The sequence below is a fragment of the Pavona decussata genome, unplaced genomic scaffold, assembly GCF_977016875.1.
Source record: "Pavona decussata unplaced genomic scaffold, jaPavDecu1.1 SCAFFOLD_4, whole genome shotgun sequence".
NCBI classification, from domain to species: Eukaryota; Metazoa; Cnidaria; class Anthozoa; order Scleractinia; family Agariciidae; genus Pavona; species Pavona decussata.
This window is the reverse complement of record NW_028145428.1, coordinates 1,525,311-1,549,673: the sequence shown is the minus strand read 5'-3', so window position 1 is coordinate 1,549,673 and position 24,363 is coordinate 1,525,311. Positions and strand designations below refer to the sequence as shown.

General features: G+C 38.6%; 1 protein-coding gene and 1 pseudogene across 2 annotated transcripts; one reads left to right on the top strand and one right to left on the bottom strand.

The window, feature by feature from the left end:
- Nucleotides 1–1,274: 1,274 nt before the first annotated feature.
- LOC146489705 (NAD kinase-like) lies at nt 1,275–22,069 on the top strand. 2 transcript variants are annotated; one of them, XM_085104022.1, is made up of 11 exons: nt 1,275–1,403; nt 4,126–4,227; nt 15,186–15,315; nt 15,423–15,531; nt 16,002–16,084; nt 16,713–16,815; nt 17,131–17,225; nt 17,725–17,824; nt 18,680–18,837; nt 19,211–19,293; nt 20,415–22,069. In XM_085104022.1, exons 1-11 carry the CDS (start codon nt 1,303–1,305, stop codon nt 20,560–20,562), a joined length of 1,212 nt encoding a protein of 403 aa, XP_084960148.1. In that variant the 5' UTR covers nt 1,275–1,302; the 3' UTR covers nt 20,563–22,069. The 2 variants fall into 2 exon arrangements, with proteins under 2 accessions (XP_084960148.1, XP_084960156.1); XM_085104030.1 differs by lacking the exons at nt 1,275–1,403; nt 4,126–4,227 and adding an exon at nt 10,638–11,177.
- Nucleotides 22,070–23,126: 1,057 nt separating this feature from the next.
- LOC146489704 (uncharacterized) lies at nt 23,127–24,363 on the bottom strand (annotated as a pseudogene).

Genomic DNA, 24,363 nt, shown 5'->3' with positions numbered 1-24,363 from the left:
TATCATCGTGACTGACGGATCATTGCAGAGGCTTTTGACCATTACTTGGTCTGGATTTTTGGAAACACAAGCCAAGTTAACGGTGCCAAAGTGCTTACGGACTCTCAGATCCTTCTTTTAAGATTTTGTACAGCAGGAAAAGGTAAAGAGGGCCTAGCTGGGTCACCCCACTTGATGTGATCAGGGCTGCACTCATAATCGTTTACATCCGTGGGCTTGATGCAGGAATGCCGCGGACCATCTTGCAGGCATTTCTGTGTCATTGGGTGATATAGAATGCTACTCAAGCGATGCAATCAACAGATTAAAGGAGAGGTTCGATCAACGAGAACGACATCCTTAGGAAGAATTGGTGGTCCATGCTTAGAACGCTGTACGAAAATCTGAAATATGACAACTCATTAAAGTCAAGTTGAACTAGGCTAAGAAATGAATGCGCTGCCCTAAAAACACAATCTCTTTTCCAGGACCCTTCTCTAGTTTACAAATGGTTAGCAGGTCACTTGCCCTCGAAAACAATTACGAATTTATTTTTTTCAAAATGGTGACTGAGATGCTAGGTCATGTACTGATCAAATTAGCACAAGTGAATAGTGCTTTTCGCTCATTGGCTATCTTGGAGGTGCTTAACCAAGTACTATTCACTTCCACTTCGGTGAATAATTGTTAATTATTCCTCACTCTCTGATGACGTGAGCTTGGCCCGAGTTTGTCTTCCTGCCGCCTTTAAAATCATGCTTACCTCACGAGCTTAAATGGTAGGCAAAAAAAGAAAACCACTAACCGGCAGATCTACAATGGACTATTAATTTATTATTATTGTTATTATTATTATTATTATTATTATTATTATTATTATTATTATTATTATTATTATTATTATTATTATTATTATTATTATTATTATTATATCTCAGTTAGTACGGTGTGATTGGTCAATTTTGCGGGCCGTATTTCACTGTACGGCCCGCTAAGCATCAACTAGTTTCCTTTCCAGCGCGCCCGATTAACTTCAGAGATATAATAAATATCTTACTAACCTCATTTTCTCGGTCCGTACTGTAAGTTAAGGATGCCCGTTTTCCCCGTTGATTTATTGATTTTTTCGCACTTGGGCTATAAATCAACGGGAAAAAACTCGATCCGTAACGTACAGTACTCGGTTAATGAGAGTTGTATTTACTAGCACTGTGCAGAACGTTGGGTAACCTGTGAAATATCGAGCCTCGTTTCAACGTCAGTACCCAGTCTATCCCCGGCTTGTATCATTTCGGAGAATCTCGAGAATAACATGTTTATGAAATGGAGAGGAGTACTCCTTGCGAATCAAGCAAAAAGCCGGGGGATTTGACAAAGCCTAGATCATGGTTGGTGTGCAACGCAAACGGCTACTTGAGATCTGGGTAAGTCTCTTTGCGGATTGTCCTTGCTTGTCCTTCTACAAGTGAAAAAACAAAAATAATACAATTGTTCTGTGCACATGACTAATATATTGAGCTTAAGTTTATTTCAGTTTATTATATTGGGCACTTCATTCGTGCTTCATGCGATGGCACATTCCCTGAGTGTTTACTTAGAAACTGGTCAACTGATACAAAGCTTTATAGCAAAACGCACCGTCGTTTTTTTAACCAAAACCGTCCGATCGAATCGGAGGGCCAGACGCTGCATATAATATTGCGCCTGCAACAGTCACTTCAATGATGCAGGTAACTCATACAGCAGTATGATCTTTAAGTTTAGTCTGGGTACGATGTGCACTGTTAACTATTCCATGAACAGTTTTATAAAGGTTGACAAATTTCTTGATTGCTCAGATTGAACAAGTACACTGGTGTATTTCATGCAAAAGAAACAATCAGTATTGATTTCTTTTTTGTTATTCAAGCATCGTGTATTACCATTGGTCGATACTTGCCAACGGGATACTTGATGATAACTGATTAAGTAATTCAGTGCATTGTTTGTGTGGGTATTGGACCACCTGTAACAAATAAACCAGTGAAATTTCCAACCAGTTTAAACTTTGATTACATAATATACACAGGTCTTGCTTGAAATTCATGAAGTACTGTACATGTAGGACTGACTAACATAAAGTTGTCCAAATTTTACTCAGGAATGACTAGATGAACTGAAGTTGAACTTTTAGAAAATTGATATCAAGGTGATAATTTTCACATCTAACATCTAAGGTGACAAATCTCATTTGAATTGTGGGCTCAAAAATACATGAAATAAATTATGTTGTAGCTTGACATTTTTTTTGAACCTGCACCGTATGATGAATAATATTTAAAACCTATGAAAGTCCAGAGAGTGCCAGTGACCAGTCATCTTTCCCAAGAAACCCGTTTTTAAAGTACTGGTACAAGTCTCATTCTTTCAATATGGAGGGCAATAAAATTAAGTTGAAAGCTCTCTATGATCTGGGCTTTTGTGTACAGCTGGACTGATTTTCCACAGAAGAATAGTTGTTATAAGTTACCGTCCATTAGTGTGTCACAGCCTTTATATTTCTGCTATTTAACACCACAATCCCCAAGCAATTTGTCATTGTCACTTGCCATATTGAGTGCTCAATTAGAAACCACTCTTAGTGTTTCTGTTCTCAAAGGGCCAATTTAGCTCATACCGTGCTAAGAATTTACTATCACTGGTGTTGCATAGGAAAGCTACTTCACACTTACCAAATATTTGTCAAGTTTGTAACTTAATTAATACAACCAATCACAAGGGCTGCATATATCCAAGAGCTTTCCAGAGGCTTTAGAAGGTAATATTAGCAAAGCTGAGAATATGAGAAAAAATTTCTCTATGCTCAAATTTTCTTTATTTTTACTGAAACTGGTAACATAGGATCATGAGTCAGGATGTCAGAATAATTGCAGCATTTCTGAGGAATAGCGCTGGTATTAACCAACTCTGGCCTTGGTTTTCTTTGCTTCAATTTTGCGAGAAGGTCAACATTTCTTGTCTTTGTGCCTAAGTTTTATGATTGTGTTTCCCATTATCTTTTTTGTGTGTATGTGTGCATATTTTATTTTAATTTACCTCAGTCCTACTACCTTAAATCCTGCCAAAAATACTCTTTCAACATCACAGCATTGTAGGACTACGTCATGCAGCATGAAGAAAAAAAGAAGTGCGATCAATGCTCAAGAAATTTTCAACTGAGCTGGAAGAAAACATATCCATGGCTGCGATTTATTGAAGAAAAATGTACTGTGCAACTTGTGTGGACTCAAACAAAAGCGCTGAAAGATTAGCAAATCCGAACTCGACTTTTGTCACAGGGGCATTGATTGCTTAAGTCATTGAATTGATAAAATTGTTCTGGCAGGCTAGTATCTTGAATGTTCATATTTACTGTTAATATGAGAGAATAAAATAATGACATCAGAGTGAGTGTTATTCCTTTTTATTTCATTTGATATATGCTGTATTACAGTTTCTTAAAGTGTAACTGGACAAATGGGGAGAGGCAGGACACCAGAACTGAAGGTTAATGGTTCCTAATTCTCTAGCCTTTTGTAGGTGTATTTTTTTTGGCCTTGTTTTGGACTAGTGGCTTGTCCTTGTGGGCTAGTGATTTACTGTGCTTACTAGCCCACTGCCTAGTATCCAAAAAAGTTAGTGTCGAGCACTGAAAAGGCTTGCAAATTGTGCATACGGCTACTGACTTGAAGGTTGAAATACCTGTATACAATGTAGGCTAAATTTACATACAGTTTTAGTTTGCCAGAAGTAAAGAGTTTGTTTTTCATAAAATGGTCTGTGTTAGCTTTAAATTTCCCTTATGGTAGCCACATGCACTGACAGAGTGCCCATTTGTTGTTTAGCCATAAAAACGGTGTATTCACACAAAGGACTTTTATCAGGTACTTATTTTTGGGTTAAGGGATGTATTATGGTTGAGTTTGAAACTGAAACAGCTTAATTCAGAAACACTAATCCTAATGGTCTATGGATATACATTTGAGTGTTGGGGGTGGGACTTATTTGTAGTAAGATTTTACCATTAGATCTGAGAGTTGAGGAGGCTGGTATGTGGGGGAAGGGGTGTATTCAGAGTTTTATGGTACTTTTACTATCACAACACTACAACTTCCTTTTTCTTTTCAGATCTGGAGGGATGAGACCAAGGACACGATCATTGAATCCACCTCAACCAATGCCAAATTTTGGAAGAAAAGGACACTTGTGGGAAGATGAGACTCATTCCAGGTTAGAGAATTGTTTGGAATCCAGGAGTATCAGTAATTGCCCATTCCGGATTTCAAGTGGTGACTGGTGACCAGAAATTGGAGTCCATCACAAGAAAGATCGTATTAAACTTTGTCAGTTTACCAAGTTTGAGGTCAGCTCTGTCTTTAGAAAATAGAAATTTGCAACCTTCAAAAATCAGAAAAATCAGAGGCTATGGATTTGGGGGATGCAATCACAGAATTAGAGACATTTGTGTGGAATTTGGGGCAAGATCTGAAACTGGTCACAGCCTAGTTACTATGCATCGAAACATAACCAGACTTCAGACGCAATTTGAACATTGTGTAAGCTAGGTCCCAGTCTCTTTTTGAACTTCAGAATGGGCAATAATGTCATCATCTCTCTTCTTTATGTCAGTGTTGTGTATGATATAGTTTGTGGTGCATAATTATGGTGTATAAGTGTTTGTCCTATTTCTGTATTCCTTGTAGACTCAGATGTTACACAATGCAGGTCCTTATATAACCTTGCTACTGCAAACAATGCATGCATGTTTCAATAAACTACATTGTAAGTGGAGGTCATCTTTGATTCCTCCTAGTTGTCAATATGATTGGTTAGTTATGAACTCAAGATCAAATTAAAAAGTGATTGGTTTGTTACTGTTAGTAGTCTTTAATTAGACAGTTACAGTAATTTACATTTTTAGTCAGGTTGTTACAGTGTAGATTTCATTCAGTCAGTAGCAACAGTGTAGTTGCCCTGAGTGAGATAAGAGACACAGACCATATTTCACCCTTCTGAGCTGTTGTTTTCCAGAGTGTCCTACGTGTAGCTGTTATATTTGCACATTTTTCACCCAGTGGTAAGTCATTTTGACAGAGCTACATGTACATTTCAATTACTGCCCATGTTGTGAAATTGTCAGTTAACAACTTACAATAAGCTTGTTTCAGATCAATTAGAAATATTAGTAAGTGAAATTAGATAGAATTTTGGAATGTTGCGTTTTTGTGCAAAGTACCCACAGGTGTGAGGAAGGGAACTAATCTATTGTTCAACAGTTTATGCATATAGCTGTAGATTGATACTGCACCTGCAATTTGTTATAGAATATCTTGACCCTTTAAGTACCAATAGTGACTATTAGCATCTTGCTTATAGTCAAGACAACAGCAACAATGTTGAAATCTTCAAAAACAAAATGACTTTTTTAATTTTCCAGACATGTTTGATTGTCATGGTGTCACATTCAGTTGCAACATAATGTCTGAAAAATATTAAAATCTATTTCTTCACTTACAAACATATAATAATATTATGTACATAATAATAATGCATAAAAACAAAATTTACCAAGGCTTAAACCTGCTACAATAAAGAAAACTGTACAACAGTATTATGACGAAGTGCTTAAGCCTTATACAGCCCGTAATATAATTAATTACTTAGAAAGTTTCAGAAACTTTCTGAGGTGGTATTGCTTCACCACCAAGTTACAATTCCACTTTTTTTCTATATCTTATTCTCTTAAATTAGGTCAGAAGTGATACAATATTTTAAGGCACTGATTTTATGAGTTCATGTCTTGGAACTGAAACTCCAAGGCAAGTTTCCTTTACTCATGTGCATGTATAAGCTGTGTTAGAAATTGAGTTTAATTTAGTTGAATCAAAACCCACATGTAAATGTTAGAAATAATTTCTAACATTTCAAATTTATTGAAATCCAAAAAGGAATCTTGAGGATAGCCACGCATTTTTAAGAAAGAACTAAACGATAACTAAGGATCTTTAAAATACATGTACAGTACGGTATTTCTTCCCAAACTGATGCTTAATTATCTCTGTAAAATGTCCGGTTGCACCAAATTTTCTTTTTGAATTTCAATAACCCTTGCTAAGATCCTCTTTTCCGGGATAGTCATAAACCTCGCTTTGAATTAGTAGTCACCGTCCTTAAGAAATGAGAGTTTCTCTTACCATCTTGAGATGCGCAGAACATATGCGCAGTTGCAAAAGGAGACCGTCCTTTTAAAGGTTACATATTTTACTACCGCATATGATGATCTTCAGTACTACTGTAAATGGCCTACATATAGCTCGCCACGACTTTCCCAGACTCCTTGGCATCAGAGCACACAACCAGTCTACAGGAGACTGGGATTTGTTTGGTTGGTTGGTTGGTTGTTGAGGTTGTTTTTTCTTTTTGTTTTGTTTTGTTTTGTTTGTTTGTTAGTGTTGCTGTTTGTTTTGTTTTTGTTTTTTTTTCTTTGTTTGTTTGTTTGTTTGTTTTTTTAGTCTCATGTCCATGGTGAAATGAACCATTCATCAACCGAGCTTATGGTTTGCTGATCCTACCGTACATAGGACTGACATGTGTCACATATGAACCTCGTAAATGGCGTAGCTCGCCACGAGTTTCCCAAAAGCTCAGTGGTTACTAACAGGTGTGCGGAAGGTCATGTCAAGGCTCGTGACATGTTATACATTACATGTTATTATTATTGTTATTTTTTTTTTCTCTCACTGTCTGTTGGTTGATCCTATCCGGTTACACTCTATGATTCTTACCTGATTTAGCGACACCAGTCGGATAAGCTTATTTTATAATTGTTGAACGTAAGTGACACACTTACCTTCTTCATGAATACTCTGCTACTACATGATACAACGTTAAACGGTCGAAGTTTGACTTAATTTGAAAAAATAGTTGTGGAAAGCGGGGTAAACGATTCTTTGGTTGAAAATTGTTGCGACAAAAAGAAGGAAGCGATAACCAAAACTATTTTTAGTGCAAAATGAAACCGCATACTCGTATCGTTAGAAAAAGCTTTTAGGCTAGCACGCTTTTCACTGTACAATTACTAATTTTTTGCTTTTATATTGCTTCATAAGTTTTATTGAAGTGCTTTACCATTACTAGTGTTATTGCTGTTCCGAGTTTTTCGTCATGTACACCGACAATGTAGATTCTCCCTGTGCGTTTGCTGGACGCCTAATGACGATTTGTTGATGCCCCTTAAAAAATTCTGAACTGTATCTTGAAATACACTGCACCTGAGTGCTCGTTAGCCGCCTTGATTCAGTAGCAATGCGGTTTCACTCGAGATAACAAATTATTCGTTGAATGAAACGACTAGGAGGGCATTAAACCGCCGTGCCTCCAGCCGTGAAAATTCTTAGAATACATTTTGTTATCCATGTACAAGAAGCAAATAACCAACAGACGCCGGAACACTGTAAGGTAAATGCAGCTGCATGTATCAATATGAGTACTAGGCTTGTATGATCTTGATCGATATTAATTTTTGTGTCAGTGTCTTGCATGTGCATGTGTAGTTTTCGTATTGCCTTATCCTTCTTTGGAACAAGATTGTCTGCGTCTTCGCTGACGTTCCATCTTATTATTTCATCGCTACAAGTCTTGTAGGAAACAAAAATATTAGGAAACTTCCCACATTTCATGCTACCGTATCATGTGAATTGGACATAGTGAAATCTTAGGGTAGCGTGCACAAGGCGTGCTTTGTTCGTTATTGTTGTTGTTGTTGTTTTGTTTTTGTTGTGGGTTTTTGTTGCTTTGTATGTTTGTTTGTTTGTTTGCTTGCTTGATTCAAACGGAAAGAATGGTAAAAGTCCACCGTGGCGAAAAGGATTGGTTGCTTAGGTTTATTTTGTTTGCATAAATTTAGTTTCCTTGTCGTGGTGGATTCACGATAAGAGAGTTTTCGTTGCATTTATGTCGCAATAAAGGAATTGAGCAGCAGCCTAAAACATGACCCATTTACGACGGGATCGAGAATGCCTAGAATGCGACGACTGATCATAATCAGGAGAAACATTTTAGTAGAAAAAAGTATTTATTTCACCACACACTTGAGAAAGTTCAAAGCTGAATACGGTATAAGCTGATAGCCAAGTGATCAGGAATCGATCAGAGCAATTGGTTGAGGAGAGTACTTTGATTCAAGCAAGTAGCTTGCACGTTCCCATTCAATTTCAACATTTTTTGGATGATTACAGCAATTTTTAATATGTAAAATTGAGTATGTTTAGGCTGAAATTATGTTTTACAAGGGATTCCGATGTTTAATTAAACGGCTACAGTGTCTTCGTTGTAAGATGTGCGGCCACCGCGTAATATTGTTATGAGTATATAGTATATTCAATCTGTTATTGGTGTTGTTCCTGTTGTTGTCGTTGCTCGGCAATGGACCTCAACAAGGACTTACAAATGTCCCTTCCACTGATGTACTTACAGTATATAATTCAAAATATCCTTCGATGCAAAGAAAAACTTGTGTTCTGTTTTTTGGCGGCGACATTTTCTACCTTTATGTTTTGTTTTTTATCTTCTAACCAGCTGAAAAATATTAAATTTTAATAGTAAGGGTAAACCACAGAGACCACAGCAGCCGTCAAAACCACAATCGCTATCGCTGAAGAGTTTTCCGCTGAACTTTTTCATAGATAACGTTACAGCTGTTCAACAATTATTTTTGTTGTGGCGTCGTTATTCGCTAAGCAACTGCCATGGCCTTAACTTCTGTTTAAAGAATGTCATCTCAGTTTTAGCACGCGAGGAAGAAACAGGTGTTTGTATCGGCGGCCTTCCGGTCAATAAGCATTTTTTGGACAGGATTACAATGAAGTGATGTGTCAGTGGTGAGCAAAGCAAATTTTCATATTTTGTACCATTAATAATTCCTTAGGTACTGGATTAATTTTACGAGCAAAATATGGTGAAAGTAAGGTTTGTTTGGATGATGATTCATGAATGATGTGGAAATTTCAAACCAACATTCCGCTGCTGAAGGTTAGTGAAAAGAGAATCTGGGGACAACTCCGTTGCTACGTTTTCAAATGAACGACCAATTTTCATTGGCGAAACTTGTTTTGTGCACCAGATTGCTTACTTTGAAACATAGTTTTCTGAAACTTTTACTCTTTTATGCATATTCTCGTAAAAACAATAGAAAAACTCCAATGCGTCTTTCAACGGGATTTTCCGAGACTAAAGTCTATTTAGCTTCTAAGGCAATGTTGCCAACAGTTTAACTCTCCTTCTCCAGGCCATGAGTTGCTTTTATCAGTCCTGAAAATGGCGGTTAGCTATCAATTTAGAATGAAGGCAACCTGTTCGTCAAAGACATATTGCAGTTTGTGTTTTGTATTTTCGCAGTTTATTGTATTTGTATTTTGTACTTCATCATTTCTTGTGACGTATAGGCTGCTAACAGTCGCATTCTAGATCTTAGAGCTAATCAAGCGCCGAGTGGGTTCTTGTTCTCATTCGAGTAAACTGCTGGCTGCTACTGATTTTCTTGCTCCATTCTCGTCGAACATGTTTGGCTCCTTCGTTTTCTCGCGCGCAGCCTCGACTATCTGGAATATTCACTCGCTCACAGACTCACCGCGTTTCATGGTTTGGTGATGATTCGTGACTTGTCAAACCAGTTATACCCTTTTCCTAAGCGCATGAGCAGAATGCTATCTACGCGAAATCGCAGTACATCATGATAAAGAAGATGCACAGCTTGACAGTCAAGTTTATATTTATGTTATGTTTTTTATTGTTACAAATGGGTGCGTATGATTCTTAATCAGTGCTTGTTTTTATCCTAAAAGAGCGCTGCTTCCTGCAGAAATTGTCAGGTGATGTGTCGGCTCAGGCTCCAGCTGATTTCTAAGCATGCGCAAAAGACTAGATTCCTTCTGTATAAAAGTTTTCTGATTTCTATAAATAAAAGTATTTATGAAATATATTGCGGTCGGTTTTTTCCTTTTAGCGCCGACAATGAAGTCGGTCAACCGAACGAAAACGCGTTTACTTGGATACTTGTCTTATAAAAAGTCAACTTGTTGGTAATGTTTTTGTAAGGATCTTTTGTTAAATCGTGAGTGCCATGAACAAATAAAATTTCATAAACGTCATTAATGATATTTGCGGTCGTTACACTTTTGGGGTACAAAATGATATCTGCTTTGGTTTAAGAACAAACCAAACATGCTATTTGCGTCATACAGTGTACGTAGAACCAAATCTTGCGTCAGAGGAAAGGGACCTTAACAGCTTGTAGCTCGAGTCGACTAAGAAATTAACGTTGATTGAGTTTGCCACTTAAGCTTCTGTCCGTTTCAGCTTAGATTGGATTGATATCATTTGAATATATATCATATTGTGGTGATTTTCCTCGTCGAGCGCTCGTGCTTTTAGTCAACCACAAACGCCATCTTTCATTTACATGCAGTAATAATGAGTCTACATATAGTCAGATTGTAAGTTTATCCAGACTAGCGTGGAGCACCTCAAACACACAGTAAAATGGTGACAGAAAAAATACTGGTGAAATCTCACTCCCGCAGTAAATTTCCTTTTTGGCCTGCAGTATGCTTCATACTTGATTAAGCATTCAAATTTTTTATTAGAACAATTCAACAATATATACTTGAGACTAATATATTCGGTTTCTGCTGTGCGTGGCTGCGGCATAAACAATAGTCAATTTTACCAGCTATTCGTTCGAAGTTGAGACTACTTTAACAAAGTGGAAAGCCGCCTTAATTCATTACGTCATCTTTCAGCTTCTTCTGTCAAAATCATTGGCGCGCAAGCCCTCCTAAAAGCGACAAAGGAAGTGCGTGCTCGTCTGTGTTGTTCGTCATCCAAGTGTTTGGCTTAAACACGCTTGTTATAGACTGTATTTGTCAGCTGTAACGGATAAGCTGACCTGTTGATATTGGTAACGGGGAATTCGCACCGATGACAACATCTTCGTCGCATCTTTGCTGCTGTCTGATGCCTCGTTCGCACAAGACACGTCCAGGTAGAAGGTGCTGGAAGAGACACGCGCATTCCGGCTGCAAATGGAGATGTGGTCATTCTTGCATGAAGCCGAGTGGACATATTGAGTTTGCCTTACGAGAGCCGAATTTTAGGATCTTACAAGAGATGTGTCCACAATGGTAAATAGCACTATTTATTTCAAAGCGAATCTCAACAGTTACACAATCTACGACTTCACTGACACAATCTTTTTATAAAAAATTCGTATCCAGAGATCATGCTCATTGATTGAATGATCCGGACAAATTTACATGTTTCAGCTAGGAATTTCTTTGATGTTTTTAAGAGCCTCCAAATTTATTTCACATGCAGACGGGCATTTTGGTCCCTTATGTTTTCGGTATGTTCCGTGCCATTAGCAGTGTAAATCGTGCCCGGTCAATTTAAATTTTGTTCGTTAAACCTGTTATGCGATTTCTTTGTTTATCATTGTTTAATGTTGTTCTCTGTATGTGGTAGCAGGAGGGAAATTTACATGATCACACGTGTATCCGCTAAACGGTGATTGCGTGATTGGGGGCGTTAAGATGGCGCGGGAAATTCGAATTGAGATTCTTCTCGTGTGCCTCGTAATTTCGGTAGATTTAGCGGATTATAAGTGTGTTGTTTGTGGCAAAAGATTAATATCAAACGACAAAACGATTGACGTTGGGATACGTTAAATAGAGACACTTTCACGGCCTGTTTCAAGACCGCAAGTTCACGTGGTGGAAAGATTTGTGAGAGGTGTAGAAAGGGCGTAACTGAATTTCGCAAAAGTGGAAGAAGTTTTTTTCAATGTAAGTATGATTTACTTGCAAAATGTTAACCGCATCCTTCCGGCCCAAATTTACTTTGAGACACACAGAAAGAACAAGCAATTCAATTTATTGCAGATTGCTGGAGAATTTGTTTGATCAAAGGGTAGACCCCGAAGAAAGGCTTCCCGTGCAAAGAGGGTGTTAATGAGAGGCACGAGCACTCTCGCGTCAGAGGAGACTAATAAAAGAGGACCGTGGCTATAATTTACAAGCTTTGCCAGGCTTGTTTCTTAACATCAAGATACAACAATCTCTTGAAGTGCTTAGCTCATCACGTTTTTTTTTAACTTAATAATTCATGAGCATTATAGCCTAGCTCATCGCTAAAATCAGTCACGTGGAGAAGAGTTTAAAGCCGATGAGATACCATCAATCTGAAAAACTGGTCAGTCCTTGGAGAGAGTGGGGCTGATTGTCTTTCACTTCAGTACATGTAGTATGCTTCAGTAGTATTCAGTAATATTCTTCCACTTCAGTAGTATTCTTCAATACCCTCATTAATATTGTTTATATGAGAATGAAATTTTACGTATAAATGTATATGTATAAACAACAAGATGAACTTTGAAACACACCTTCATAATAAATATCATTAATTAAAAATTTCAGTCACTCTGCCGTCGTCAGGTCACACACGTTAGCTTCGAAGTCTTGAATTTGCAAAATGTAAACAGCAGAATTGTTTCCTCCTCATACGCTTTCTTGTTTATTCTAGGTGCCTGCCACTCTGAAAAAACCTTCATTGACCATTCAGAACGTGTCGACGTTGGTACGGCAATCTCTAACAATTAGTTCTCTTCCTCAGCACTACGTATACTGTCTTGGGTTTGCGAAACGTTCACTTCAAAGCCATGCTGTTCTTATGGCTGATTCGAACTAGTCATTGAGTAGTCTCAAGTCCACATAGCATGCTAACTCCTAGGAAAAGTTCATCTTTGAAGCTGTTTTAAACCTGCTTGTCTACTCTAGTGATCACAGTAGTGGAAGCGTTATCGAAAGAAGAACTAAACACATTACAAGGCTCTCTGAGTTTGAACCAAGAAAGAATGTTAATGTTCGGTTGTTTGTTCTCTCAAAGTGCTATTGTTAGTCTTCAATGATTTTTTTTTTCTACCAAAACCATGACAAGCTTCTAATCGCACCTAGAATGGCAATGTCCATTTTTTTCGTTGCGCTGATCACGTATCTGAACTGAAGAGTCCGATATTGTGTTCCGAATGACTGTCCACGTTATATCCTGTGCCAGATACATTGATGTTTGTTTTCTTTCAAATGGAATACGTTCTGAGTGTTAAATATAGTTTCTTCATAAACTGTCGGGTCTTTGTTCCGTTGAAAGTTTGCAGGTTTTTACTGTCTTTGTTCACGCAGTCTTGCCTTGCCTAACTGTTTGTCACTACAGCGTACGTTCCCTCATTCGGCTGAATTAATTTTTCTTATACTCACATTCCGTTTTGCAAAATAAACCTACCGTCCCCGCTTCTCTCCATTAAGATATATTCGATTGGGGCAATAACTGGTACATAACAAGCTAATTATAAGGACCTGGGACGCAGGAAAACTGACATTTGCTTTCTTAAATGGCATATGGTACACTATAAGACGTCGCTCAGGTTAATATAGGCAAGTAGAGAGTTCAATCACTCAGCGAATAGGATGTTTTGGGTGACTGCTAAATTCATCTGCTTTGTAAGTGAATTTCACGCATTAATTTGTGTGCATTCACTGTCCAACCGTTATTATTAAAGGTGCTTTCTTTCTGTGTCTGGGGGTCAACTAAGTATATTTTCTCGTACACAAAATACCCGTTGAATAGTTTATTTAGTGATTCAGTTCTGAAAGGAAAAACAAACCGTAAACGATTTTTAATTAGTAATCTTCCGAGAAATGAAGGAAGAACTTGTCTATATTTTGTCAAAGTTGTAATCCATTTCTATCCTGAACATCCATGAATCTGTTTAAAAATAGTAGAGTTATTTGTTCCTTTGCTTATTCGCTTAAAAATAGGTGGCGTGACTCGATATCTGCTTTTCCTCCGGAATAATTATTCTTTGCTAAATGACAATCTTTTTTGGTTTACGAATTTAACATGGCATTGTACTCGTCATTGTTCTTGAGCTTTTTCCACAAAGACATCATTTCAAGTGTCGTTTGTTTATAAAATGGCGGCTTATCAATACACATCTATTACCTCTTGAAGCTGTTTTCTTTTTGCCTAGTGACATGTCAATATTTGTGTTTAGTATTGGACCTTCTTCATCAGCTAATTCTTTATGCATAAATACTGAGCAAGAAAAGGAATATTAAAGTCATGGCCCGGCACATGGCCGGGGCACATTTCTGTCGACAAAAAGTTGAACAGTTACAAGATTTGCAGCAACTGCAAATAGTGATGTTTCAATATGGATGAACAACCACTTGTACAATGATTCCTTTAATTGCGGTGCGACATACTGAAATTTGAATATCACGACTAAAGAATTCTTATCAGAAGAGGTGTCGAGGGTATGAGCTCGATAAAAAACAAAGAAATCACAAAAGAAGATGGGAAAAGTAAAAATTTTTGATCATAAATGATTTAAGGCGAACACTTCATACTATTTAGAAAATAAAATACAATTTAAACATATCTTGGTAACGATTAGGTTATGAAAACAGAGGGATCTCTTTTGTGAATTCCTACCAGGAGAACATTTGATCACCGTAGAATCAGGACAATGCAAAGAGCAAACAGTCGAACCTGTTAACACGTGTTACTGAAACGCTTATTTTGTCCGCAAGCTGGCCAAAACCGAAAGATAAGTCGCCGAGATTGTGTATATATAACAATTTATTTATGCTCATAACATGCAGTCATTTAGCTTAGTGTTTGTGAATGCGGTCAGATATAAGCAGCGTGGTATAATTATTAACGCCCTTAACTGTTTGACGATACCGAGTTGAACAGTTATTTGACTGTTTTTTAGACACGCGAGTAGCTTAGGCATGACAGCATAGACACGAACAGTAGTCCTCTTTTAAATTAACACAAAAGAAGTAAGTTAAAGATTCAGAAACCCTGAAATATTGGCATCGTAATTTGGCGACCTACCCTTTTACTCCAGAAAGAGTGTAGCTTCTTCAGATCTTGGTATTTGCTATCTGACCTACCTGTTTGCTACCTGGTTTTTGTTTTTGTTGTTGTGGTGATTTCCGTTTCTGTGGTCGTCCGTGCGCATCGATCTGGCGGTCATTTCTGTGCTAAAGCTGGGCAGCTTAGCTTATTTCCGAAACACCTTGAACTCAGCGAATCACCTCACTTTGTTTTCTTTCTTCTTGTCCTTTTAGTAGCCATGTAGATCCTTCAGAACACTACCTAGCGTGGAACAAGCCGGCCCTCAATGTACTAGTAATTAAAAAACTCATGGACCCTGAAGTCACAAAGTGCTTTAAAGAACTCACGCGGTGGCTGGTCGAGGTACGGTGGCTTGGCATCACCTTTTTGGAAACTTGGACATTGGCTTTATTTCCCGAAGGAGCATTGCGGAAAGGGAGTTAAATACCTTTTATCTGTTTTTGTTGTAGGAGAAGAAAATGGTAATTTTTGTGGAAGCGTCAGCTGTTGATGACCCTACGGTATTGAAGGATGAAAAATTCTCAGCTGTGAGGTCCAAACTTTGTATTTTCAAACAAGGTAATTAGTGAAAACTACCTTCAACATTTCGTTTATAAGCAGCTCCTTTGATGATTTTTTCTGGATTCAAAGTCGGGGTTTCGCTAACGGACAAGACTGCGCGGTTAAACAACCAACACAGAGCCAACATCTTACCGCAACAAGGTTACTGGCCGTTGTTCGTCGTTATCTTAGCCAGCAGCACCGCCTGGACTATTAACCTCATTTACAGTGAGATTGAATGGCTTTAATGCATGTATATAATATTCAAATAGTTTTCCTTAATGGACCAGCAGAAAAGGCATTGTTGTAAGAACCAATCATGGATCTTCCGACTTGTAAAAGGGCGAATTCTCTACTTGGTATACTACCATCCTTATCCAGGCGTCGTCTTTGTAATAGCTTTTGACATTCGGTTTGAAATGTCATGAGTAATGACTTCAACAAACAAACAATGATCATTTCTATGTTTTTAATATTTTTTATTCAAGGTGATCAGCTAGATGACAAAATCGACTTCATAGTGTGCATGGGAGGCGACGGTACACTTCTGCATGCGTCCTCTTTATTTCAGGTGAGAAAAAAGGGGCGTTAACACCACAAATTGGCAAACCTGTGTTTGTAAACACAAGTAGGCGCGTGTGATCGTGAAAAGAACAGCTGGCAAACATGTTACCAAACTACTGGAGACAAGTAAGACTAGTCTCAAAACCTCTTTCCAAAACTTTCCGCGGTTGACAGAGTTGTGTGAGCGTTTGGGTGTTTTAGTTGGAAATCAAATAGATCACAAAATTTTCAGAGGTACTGTTCTTTTCCAGTCGTTCGGTACGCACTTCGGAAGATTCCATACCATTTAACTTTTCACTCGTTTCCCGTTTTATTGACTTTGAAAGAGGAGCGCACCTTCTCCTTCTCATCCCTCTCTGTCTCTGCGTCCGCCCCTCCCCCTTCTCCCCTTCCTCCTCCTTCTTCTTCCTCTGCATGCTTTTGGAGTTTGCTGGCTTTGGTAATTTAACAGCTACTCTTACCAGTGGGTAATTAACACTGGAGAAGTCCAAAGAGAAAATGAAGCCGGCAACCCCAGATAAGAACGTCGCCTCTCCATTGTAATATGCTCAGTTTGGAAATGAAGTTCTTCCTGTCCGACTATGACTATAAGTTGTAAATTTATTCAGTTTTGATTCTTCTTTTTCACTCCACAGTTTAGCTGCCCTCCTGTCATGGCGTTTCATCTCGGTTCGCTGGGATTCTTGACGTCTTTCAGATTTCAAGATTTTCAAGAGAGAGTAACCGGCATTCTTGAAGGTAAATTCTAGTTCGTGAGACAGAGGTTAAACTGTTGAGAGCACAAGGCGTATAACACAAAAGTGACCGACAATGAAGACGATGATCACAAGCTAGTAATCTTGCTTCGTAATGGTAAAATATCAAATACAACAGTAATCATTTTAGAGGAACAGGAATAGTAGTACACTTGGCCATCCCAGGTCATCCCCAGAGCATTTGGTTGAGTTGCCTTAGCAATAGCAAGTCGGCATTGCTCATTTATACACCATATTTTACCGCTCTGACAGACTCACTGGATATACGCATGACAACTAAACCATCTCCCTCTTCTAGGTCGTGCAGGCTTGACGCTGAGGAGTAGACTACAGTGTGACTTTTTCAAGCATGACAAGGAAGATAAAACTAAAACAAACAAATCACGCTACTTGGTAAGTTAACATATCTCGTAGTGATATTCCATGCATGAGAGACTCGTTTAGAGAGCCGTACAGCATTAAGGAATCTTGGCATTAAGTCAAGCGCTTCTGGTACTTCAGAGAGGCAAAGATATAATGTGGGTGCGCAGTTGTTCCATCGACATACTTTTGGAAAAACCGTAGTAACGCATCTCCAGAACTAGTTGTTACTTCTGATTTCTGATACTCGTCCTCTTCTTTCACGGCGACAAAAAAGTCAATAATAAAAAATCAAGGAAATTGTGTTGTTAGTCGTAAGGGAAAAGGAAAACCGGGTACTAAATCAACAGACAAAACAGCTCGGCACAATTCAGTCAATAAAGGATTTGTCCAGATAATACATTAGTCACGAGTTTGGAGCCCGTTTAATTCTAGTTTTCCCGGTTTTCTTTTCTGTGTTAACGTGTCGCTTCACTACCATTAATGTTTCTTTCTCCTTGTCTCAGTGAGCATAAAAAATGTTGTTTCACAGGTTCTGAACGAAGTCGTTGTTGACCGTGGTCCGTCGTCGTATCTCACAAACTTGGAAATATATTGCAATGACAATCACATCACATCCGTACAAGGAGACGGTAAGATTAAATGCTCTCGGTTATATTTCAGTAACTTGTTAATCATTACAAATAAACTCAAGACTTATTATAATCGTTTTCCTCCTAGCCTGAAACCTTTCAGTTCATAAAAATTGCGAAACAAATGTATTATGCTTTAGCGTCAATTAGTCAATTACTTGTTCCACGTGTTCGCATTAAGTGAAATTGCGGTAGGTGTGTGCCGCCCGGTTCTCCAAATCCTGACCCTATTTCAGACCAAAACTTGCCGTTTTCCATACCCGTTTTCAGACCTTGTAGCGTAATTGAGCTTCGCATCAGTGACGAAGTCAAGAATTGGTAAAATTCACCCGAAAAATTCAGCTCGAATGATATATTTTGCATACTTCTCTTTCTCTTTTAAAATAAAATACGTTTATACGCTCTCGTGGTTCCCTTGAAAACCATACCCGATTTAAGACCATAATGGTCAAAATCTGTACCCGTTTTCAGACCAAAATGGCTCAAAACCCATACCCATTGGGGCGGCTTATAGAGAGAGAGAGAAGGAAAACTCAGGCAGTCTGATCGCAAAAAACAGACCAGTGGGTTATGACAAGGTCGAGGAATTTTGCAGTTTTGTCCAGATTGATAAATCCTCATGATGTTACAAAGGGAAGGAGGTTGGGAAGTGATTAACAAGGAACTTGCATGTAACAGTACGAAAGTTTACAAAACATGCAGTGCGGCGCAAAACAAGTTGCCAGTTCAAAAGAGAAAAGAAGCTCCATTGTTGTTAACCTCAGTACTTTCGGCACCCTTATATTCATCCACTTATAAGCCTTGGCCTGTGTAGTAGCGTGTTATGTGACGTTTGTTTCCTTGCTTTCATCCCAGGTCTAATTGTCTCCACTCCAACTGGTAGCACAGCATATGCAGTGGCTGCAGGAGCCTCGATGGTTCATCCCAGTGTGGCCGCTATTTTAGTGACCCCAGTCTGCCCACACTCACTCTCATTTAGGCCCATCATTCTTCCGGCGGGAGTCGAACTAAAGGTAATTTTTGAACGCCCTTCGGCCCTCCCACTTGTAAAAGTGTACTTTTAGCTTTCTGACTTCCACCCAGCATTTAGTTGGGGGGGGGGGGGGGTGGGGGAGGGGGATAGCAGGAATTGTTAGGAACATTGTTTGTTCTTGTACATTTAGGTATTATGAGTGGTAATGAAAAATCGCAATGGTTTTGTGAAGTGAGTTAGCCCCAATGAATATCACTTTCGTGATGTGGGCTCCCTGTATAAGGATTGTTATTATCATTAAATTGGATTGGTCGTCGTAAGAGATTCAGAAGCTCTCGAAACCATTTTATTTAGTGGCAACCTTTGGTTATTTATTTCTTTATTTATTTATTTATTATTTTTATTTTTTTCAGATTGTGGTGAGTCCAGAGAGCAGAAGTTCTGCGTGGACTTCCTTTGATGGTAGAAACCGTCAAGAGCTTCACGTGGGTGACAGGTAAGTGAGTTATGCTGCTGTGTTACATAGCCTTACGTCCAAGCGGCTGCTATGACCCACAGTGGCCTACGAAGCCACGTAGTCGTTGTTTCGGCAAGCAACCGGGCTGCATAGGAGTCTGTTACGACCCAGGGCATTTAATATTCCAGAAGAAAATATATCTTTATTCAACTAAAGTAAAATTCTAGAACAATTGTGTGAAACGTGCGTTGTGATCCACAACCCCACTTCAATCACTTTGCTTATAGCGTTATACCACAATTGTGAATTAACCCTCCACGGTAACTCTTCAGCCGAATTCAAGGGTACATCGCAGCAATTTGGTGATCACTGCATCCCCACTGAAAGAGATTTTTCTTTTCATTTTACGATGTTATAGAAATATATCTTGTGCTTCTTGGTGCTATTTACTGCTGGTCGTAGAAGAGGAGCATGTATCTTCGTCGATTCATGTCCCTTCCATGTCCAGCGAGACTGTAATGAGGCCCGGTTTAGAGTTGGTGTTCGTGTTATACTAGAGGAAACCATGTTCAGACACCGTGTTAACTATCTCTTACCTTGGAAAGCACAATTCCAAAGGTTTCTTTAGTGTTAATCATTTTGGCATTATTAATTGGGAACCTGGGCGTTAGGCGGTGGGTGAAAGGTAAACCACAAACATCCATAAATTGTGTGCGGATGGGTACCCTTTCACGTGTCTGGGCATGGGCACTACTTGAAAACGTGACGCGTTAATGTAATGGTCGTGCCCAAGCACCGCCTCAGGGCATTTAGTGTCAATGAGGAAACTCTGGAACCATCATGGAATACCATAAAATAATGAGCTTGAGCTCTCCTCCTATCCATTTGATAATATGGGCTGTCAAAAGTGCTTTAGGGTGTCACTTCACAGTTCTAAGCTGTTTCTTCTGTCAAACAACATTTCCTCCATATAGTTACAAATCCCCTCCGAAATCGGAAAACAATCCCTCCCCGAAACTGAATGAATAAGCAATAGAAAAGTCATTTGAACGAATATGAGCCCAAGACTTACATTTGGAATTTTACAGTTGTATCTGATGTTTATCTAGATTCCTGTGAAGCGCCTCGAATTTTCTCATTTCATTTTTTCTTCTCCGCAGTATACAAATTACGACTTCCATTTATCCGGTGCCGTGTGTAAATAGCGAGAATCAGATAGCGGACTGGTTCAAAAGTCTGGCCGAGTGCCTTCACTGGAATGTAAGACGGCGACAGCGCCACTTGTCAATAACTGACTGCCACGTCTGAACTCTTCAAGTCACAGCACCGCCGAAAGGAAACATTTTCACAACCACACCCTACAACAATGCAGGACGTGACCGCTCTGCCTATCCCCCACGTTTGAATTCTTCAAGTCACAACACCTTCGAGAAAGAAAATTTTCATTAACAACACACTACACCATGTAACACATCTTGAAGAACTCCAGTGCACAAGTCAGCGTCATGCTCGTCGCCTCACATAACAACTTAGTCACGTGACACTGACCTATGTCATAAGTACATACTTGTGCCTCGACTTAACAAAAAATCGGAGTTTTATTAGATACATATTGAATTGGAAAGTGGGTTTGGGTTTAACATGCTTGAATCAAATTAGGAGTTATTGAGGTAGTTACACTTTACTGACACGTGATGTCATTCGTTTAAGACCATAGAATCTTTCCCTGGGATTGAAAAGGTGTCTAGAGTGTGTCCACGACGGCCATGTTGGAGGACCGAAACAATACAATAATTTTCCTTTGGGAAAAAAATTCTATTTTTATGCAAATATTTTCTATTGTTTTAGTCCTCCAACATGGCCGCCGTGCACACACTCTATTGGAAAATTGTTAGAAGGGTTTTCTTATTTTGATGTTTCACGTTTGTTATGTTTTCTTTTTGTCTTCTACTTTTATGGGGATGCTTTCTTTTACAGTGTTTTTTCCTTGTTCACCTAGGATTATAACTAGGTAATGTACATGTTTTATCCACTTTTTTATGATGATGATCCTGTCAGCGCTTAAGGGGGGACTTAACCTAAATTTTAATGAAATTTGAAGTGGTTTTAAGAAGGGATAAAAGAAAGAAAGTGATTTTTGGAACACTAACAGACAGTTGAAACCCACGCAAGAGCACCCCAGGTCGCTAGTGGACTAACTAGGTATCCGTCTATTAATTATTAGCTACAAATTCTCATTTTAAAACTTCACTAATTCTTCAATATTTCTTATTTCTCTTAAATTAACCAATCCTTCTAGAAAAACTATCCCCTCCCAAATATACCCAAAAATCACCCCAAAATTCACAAAACACCCCACAACATAGATTTACGGGATGAACATAGAGTTTTTGGATCGCTCGAAACGTGAACGAGATATTTCCATTAAAGCCATGTAAAGTGCGATAAAATGGCGTTTACGTTAAGTCCCCCCTTAAAGCGTGTCATCCAGTCAAAAAAAAAAAGGGTGAGAATTGTCCTAAGTTAGCGCAGTTTTGAAATTATATTAATGAATCCATACCGTGAATTTTGGATGCTTTACTTAAACTTAAATGTGTTGTGGTGTATCCAAAATGCTCCAGCCACAACTCGTATGGTATTCGTAAGAATATTTAAATTAACAAGTTACATAGTTTACTATGTTTAGTTGTATAATACATTTTAGGGCTATTTATTAGTTCTGATATCACCATCAATTGATTACACGTTGTATAGGGTAATTCTTGAAAATTGCTTGTAATAAAATATTGCATAAATAAACAATGTGTAGCCGCAATCGGGTTCTGGGTTGGGTTTTCATACATCTTAACGACGCAGGTAACTTTTGAGGTCACCCACTCGCACCCAGTCGTTATTTGTTTGTGGGGCGAGAGAAGATTGGAGACGAACGTAGAATGGGGAGCGCGAGGTGTCATGACGGCAACGGCAAAATTGACACGTGATGATTGTCCTGCGTCGCTGGTTACCGTTTTGAGTAGTTTCGCATTGGCAATAAACGCGAGAATTATTTTGCCCTATTCCCATGTTAAGTGATCCTTTAGGGAGACAACAGCTTATATATACGACACGCTTTAAATAAGGTGATTGAATTGAATTGCATTGCGCATTCTTAGAGCACAGAATTTCTCGCGTCATTAGCGCGCACGTTGTAAAGGCGGGTTTTTCTCAATGCTAAGCCTAGACCGCAGTCAAACTATAAGGTTTTAGCTTTAAGACCGTCAAAGATGATAACTTTTTTCTGCCTCAGTGAGTTTACTCATTTTAATCATTTCACATTTTCACATTTCACAGTCACAAAAAACTTATCTTTGAGCTCTCAAAGTAAAAACCTTTTCTTTAACGGCCTTTTCTTATTTTGTACGTTTAACCATGGTTAATGCTAAGACCTGCCAATTACTAAATGGTCATTTTCTCCTAAACCAGCCCTGTGATCTATCTTATTTGTCTCTCTATTTTAAAAAGGTTATTATCTTTATATTAAAAATGTGTTAGATGAAAATTACGGCAGCATGCAAATAAGCCATCGCCAGAAACACGCGTTTGCCCACCCCTCCCCTACCGTGAACACGCATGCAATGCTGCATGGTTCGTATCATATTAGTGTTCCCTGTCAAGAACTTTATCTTCAATGGCTGCATGTGCTTCATACATTCTCTAGTGATAAGGTTTTTCAAGCTCCGATTTATCTATGTAATTTCTGTTCGTAACGGACATTGACTTTTACAACAAAACTTCCAGGATTTGAACTACTCCATTAAGACGACTCTTCAGCGAACTTAGGAAAAAAAATCTGAAAGAGCGTTTTCAAGTCAATAAAGAACCAATTTTTTACGCGCCGATTTGGGTTATATTCGCATTTTCGTAACCTGTGAGCCAAGCGAAACTTAAAATATCACGTAAATAAATCAATAAAATATATATACATATCTAAAAAATATAAAGTATATAAAAATATATAAAAGGCATAGTCTAAAAATATAAATTATATAAAAATATCTAAAAGTCATAGTTTATATAAAAATGTATAAAAGTCATAGCTGGTCTATTCATGGCTGGTCTATCAATCTTGGTATAATAAAACATCATGTTACTACTTTGAAAGTTCTTGCAGTGTTCAGCGTCGCCGATAAAACCGCCTTCTGCATTTTCTCTAGGACTTGAGTAGTCTTCCGCCCAACCAGTGATCGCACACTAATCTCTGTCTCTTCCGACCAGCCGCCTAGCACATCCATGATAATGTTATACTGGTGCACCTCATATCCTTTATATTGCTCCTTCAGGTCCCACCTTAAGGGACCATACTTCATGGTTTTCTCCTCCATGGACAACTCATCTCTATGGTCATGACTTTCTTGTTCTCATGATTCACAACCCTCGCATCGACCCGGTTGGCTCGCACCTCCTGATGATCTGCATACACAGGTACATCCCACCACGCTTCTACTTGTTCCGTGACTTGAACACCGGCTTTGGCATCACTGGCGAGTACCATGGTGGTACTTCGTCAAGAAGATCTTGGTCACGTAGGAGCTCGTAGAACAGGACTTTTAAAGCCATGTTATGTCTGAGCAAATACTTGTTCTGAGCTAGTGAAGAACACCCGGCCAGAATGTGCGGGACACTTTCCTGGGCATGACCACATAGCCTACACTTCACATCCCCGGGATGTTATTATTATTATTATCATCATCATCATCATCATCATCATCATCATCATCATCATCATCATTATTATTATTGTAAATAGGCTAGAGCTGAAAATTAACACACTAATAGATGGTTAAACAAATACTTAAGCGCGAATTGAATCAGTTTGCACGTTCAGTTCTGGTTTGAGTTTGCGTAAGAATAGCATCTCATGAATGAGGCAATCAAATTTGTTGGTGCATTTCGCAAGCACGTGAAACTGTTCTAAAACGCTGTGGCATCTGTCCATTATGTTGAAGATGGTAGTGTTTGTAAATGGAAGACGACTTTCTTTTGTGTCCGTGGCTACGCGCTCATACAGGTGCCCACATATCCTGCATCGCACAGGTTACATTTAAATTTGTATACTACACATTGTTGGTT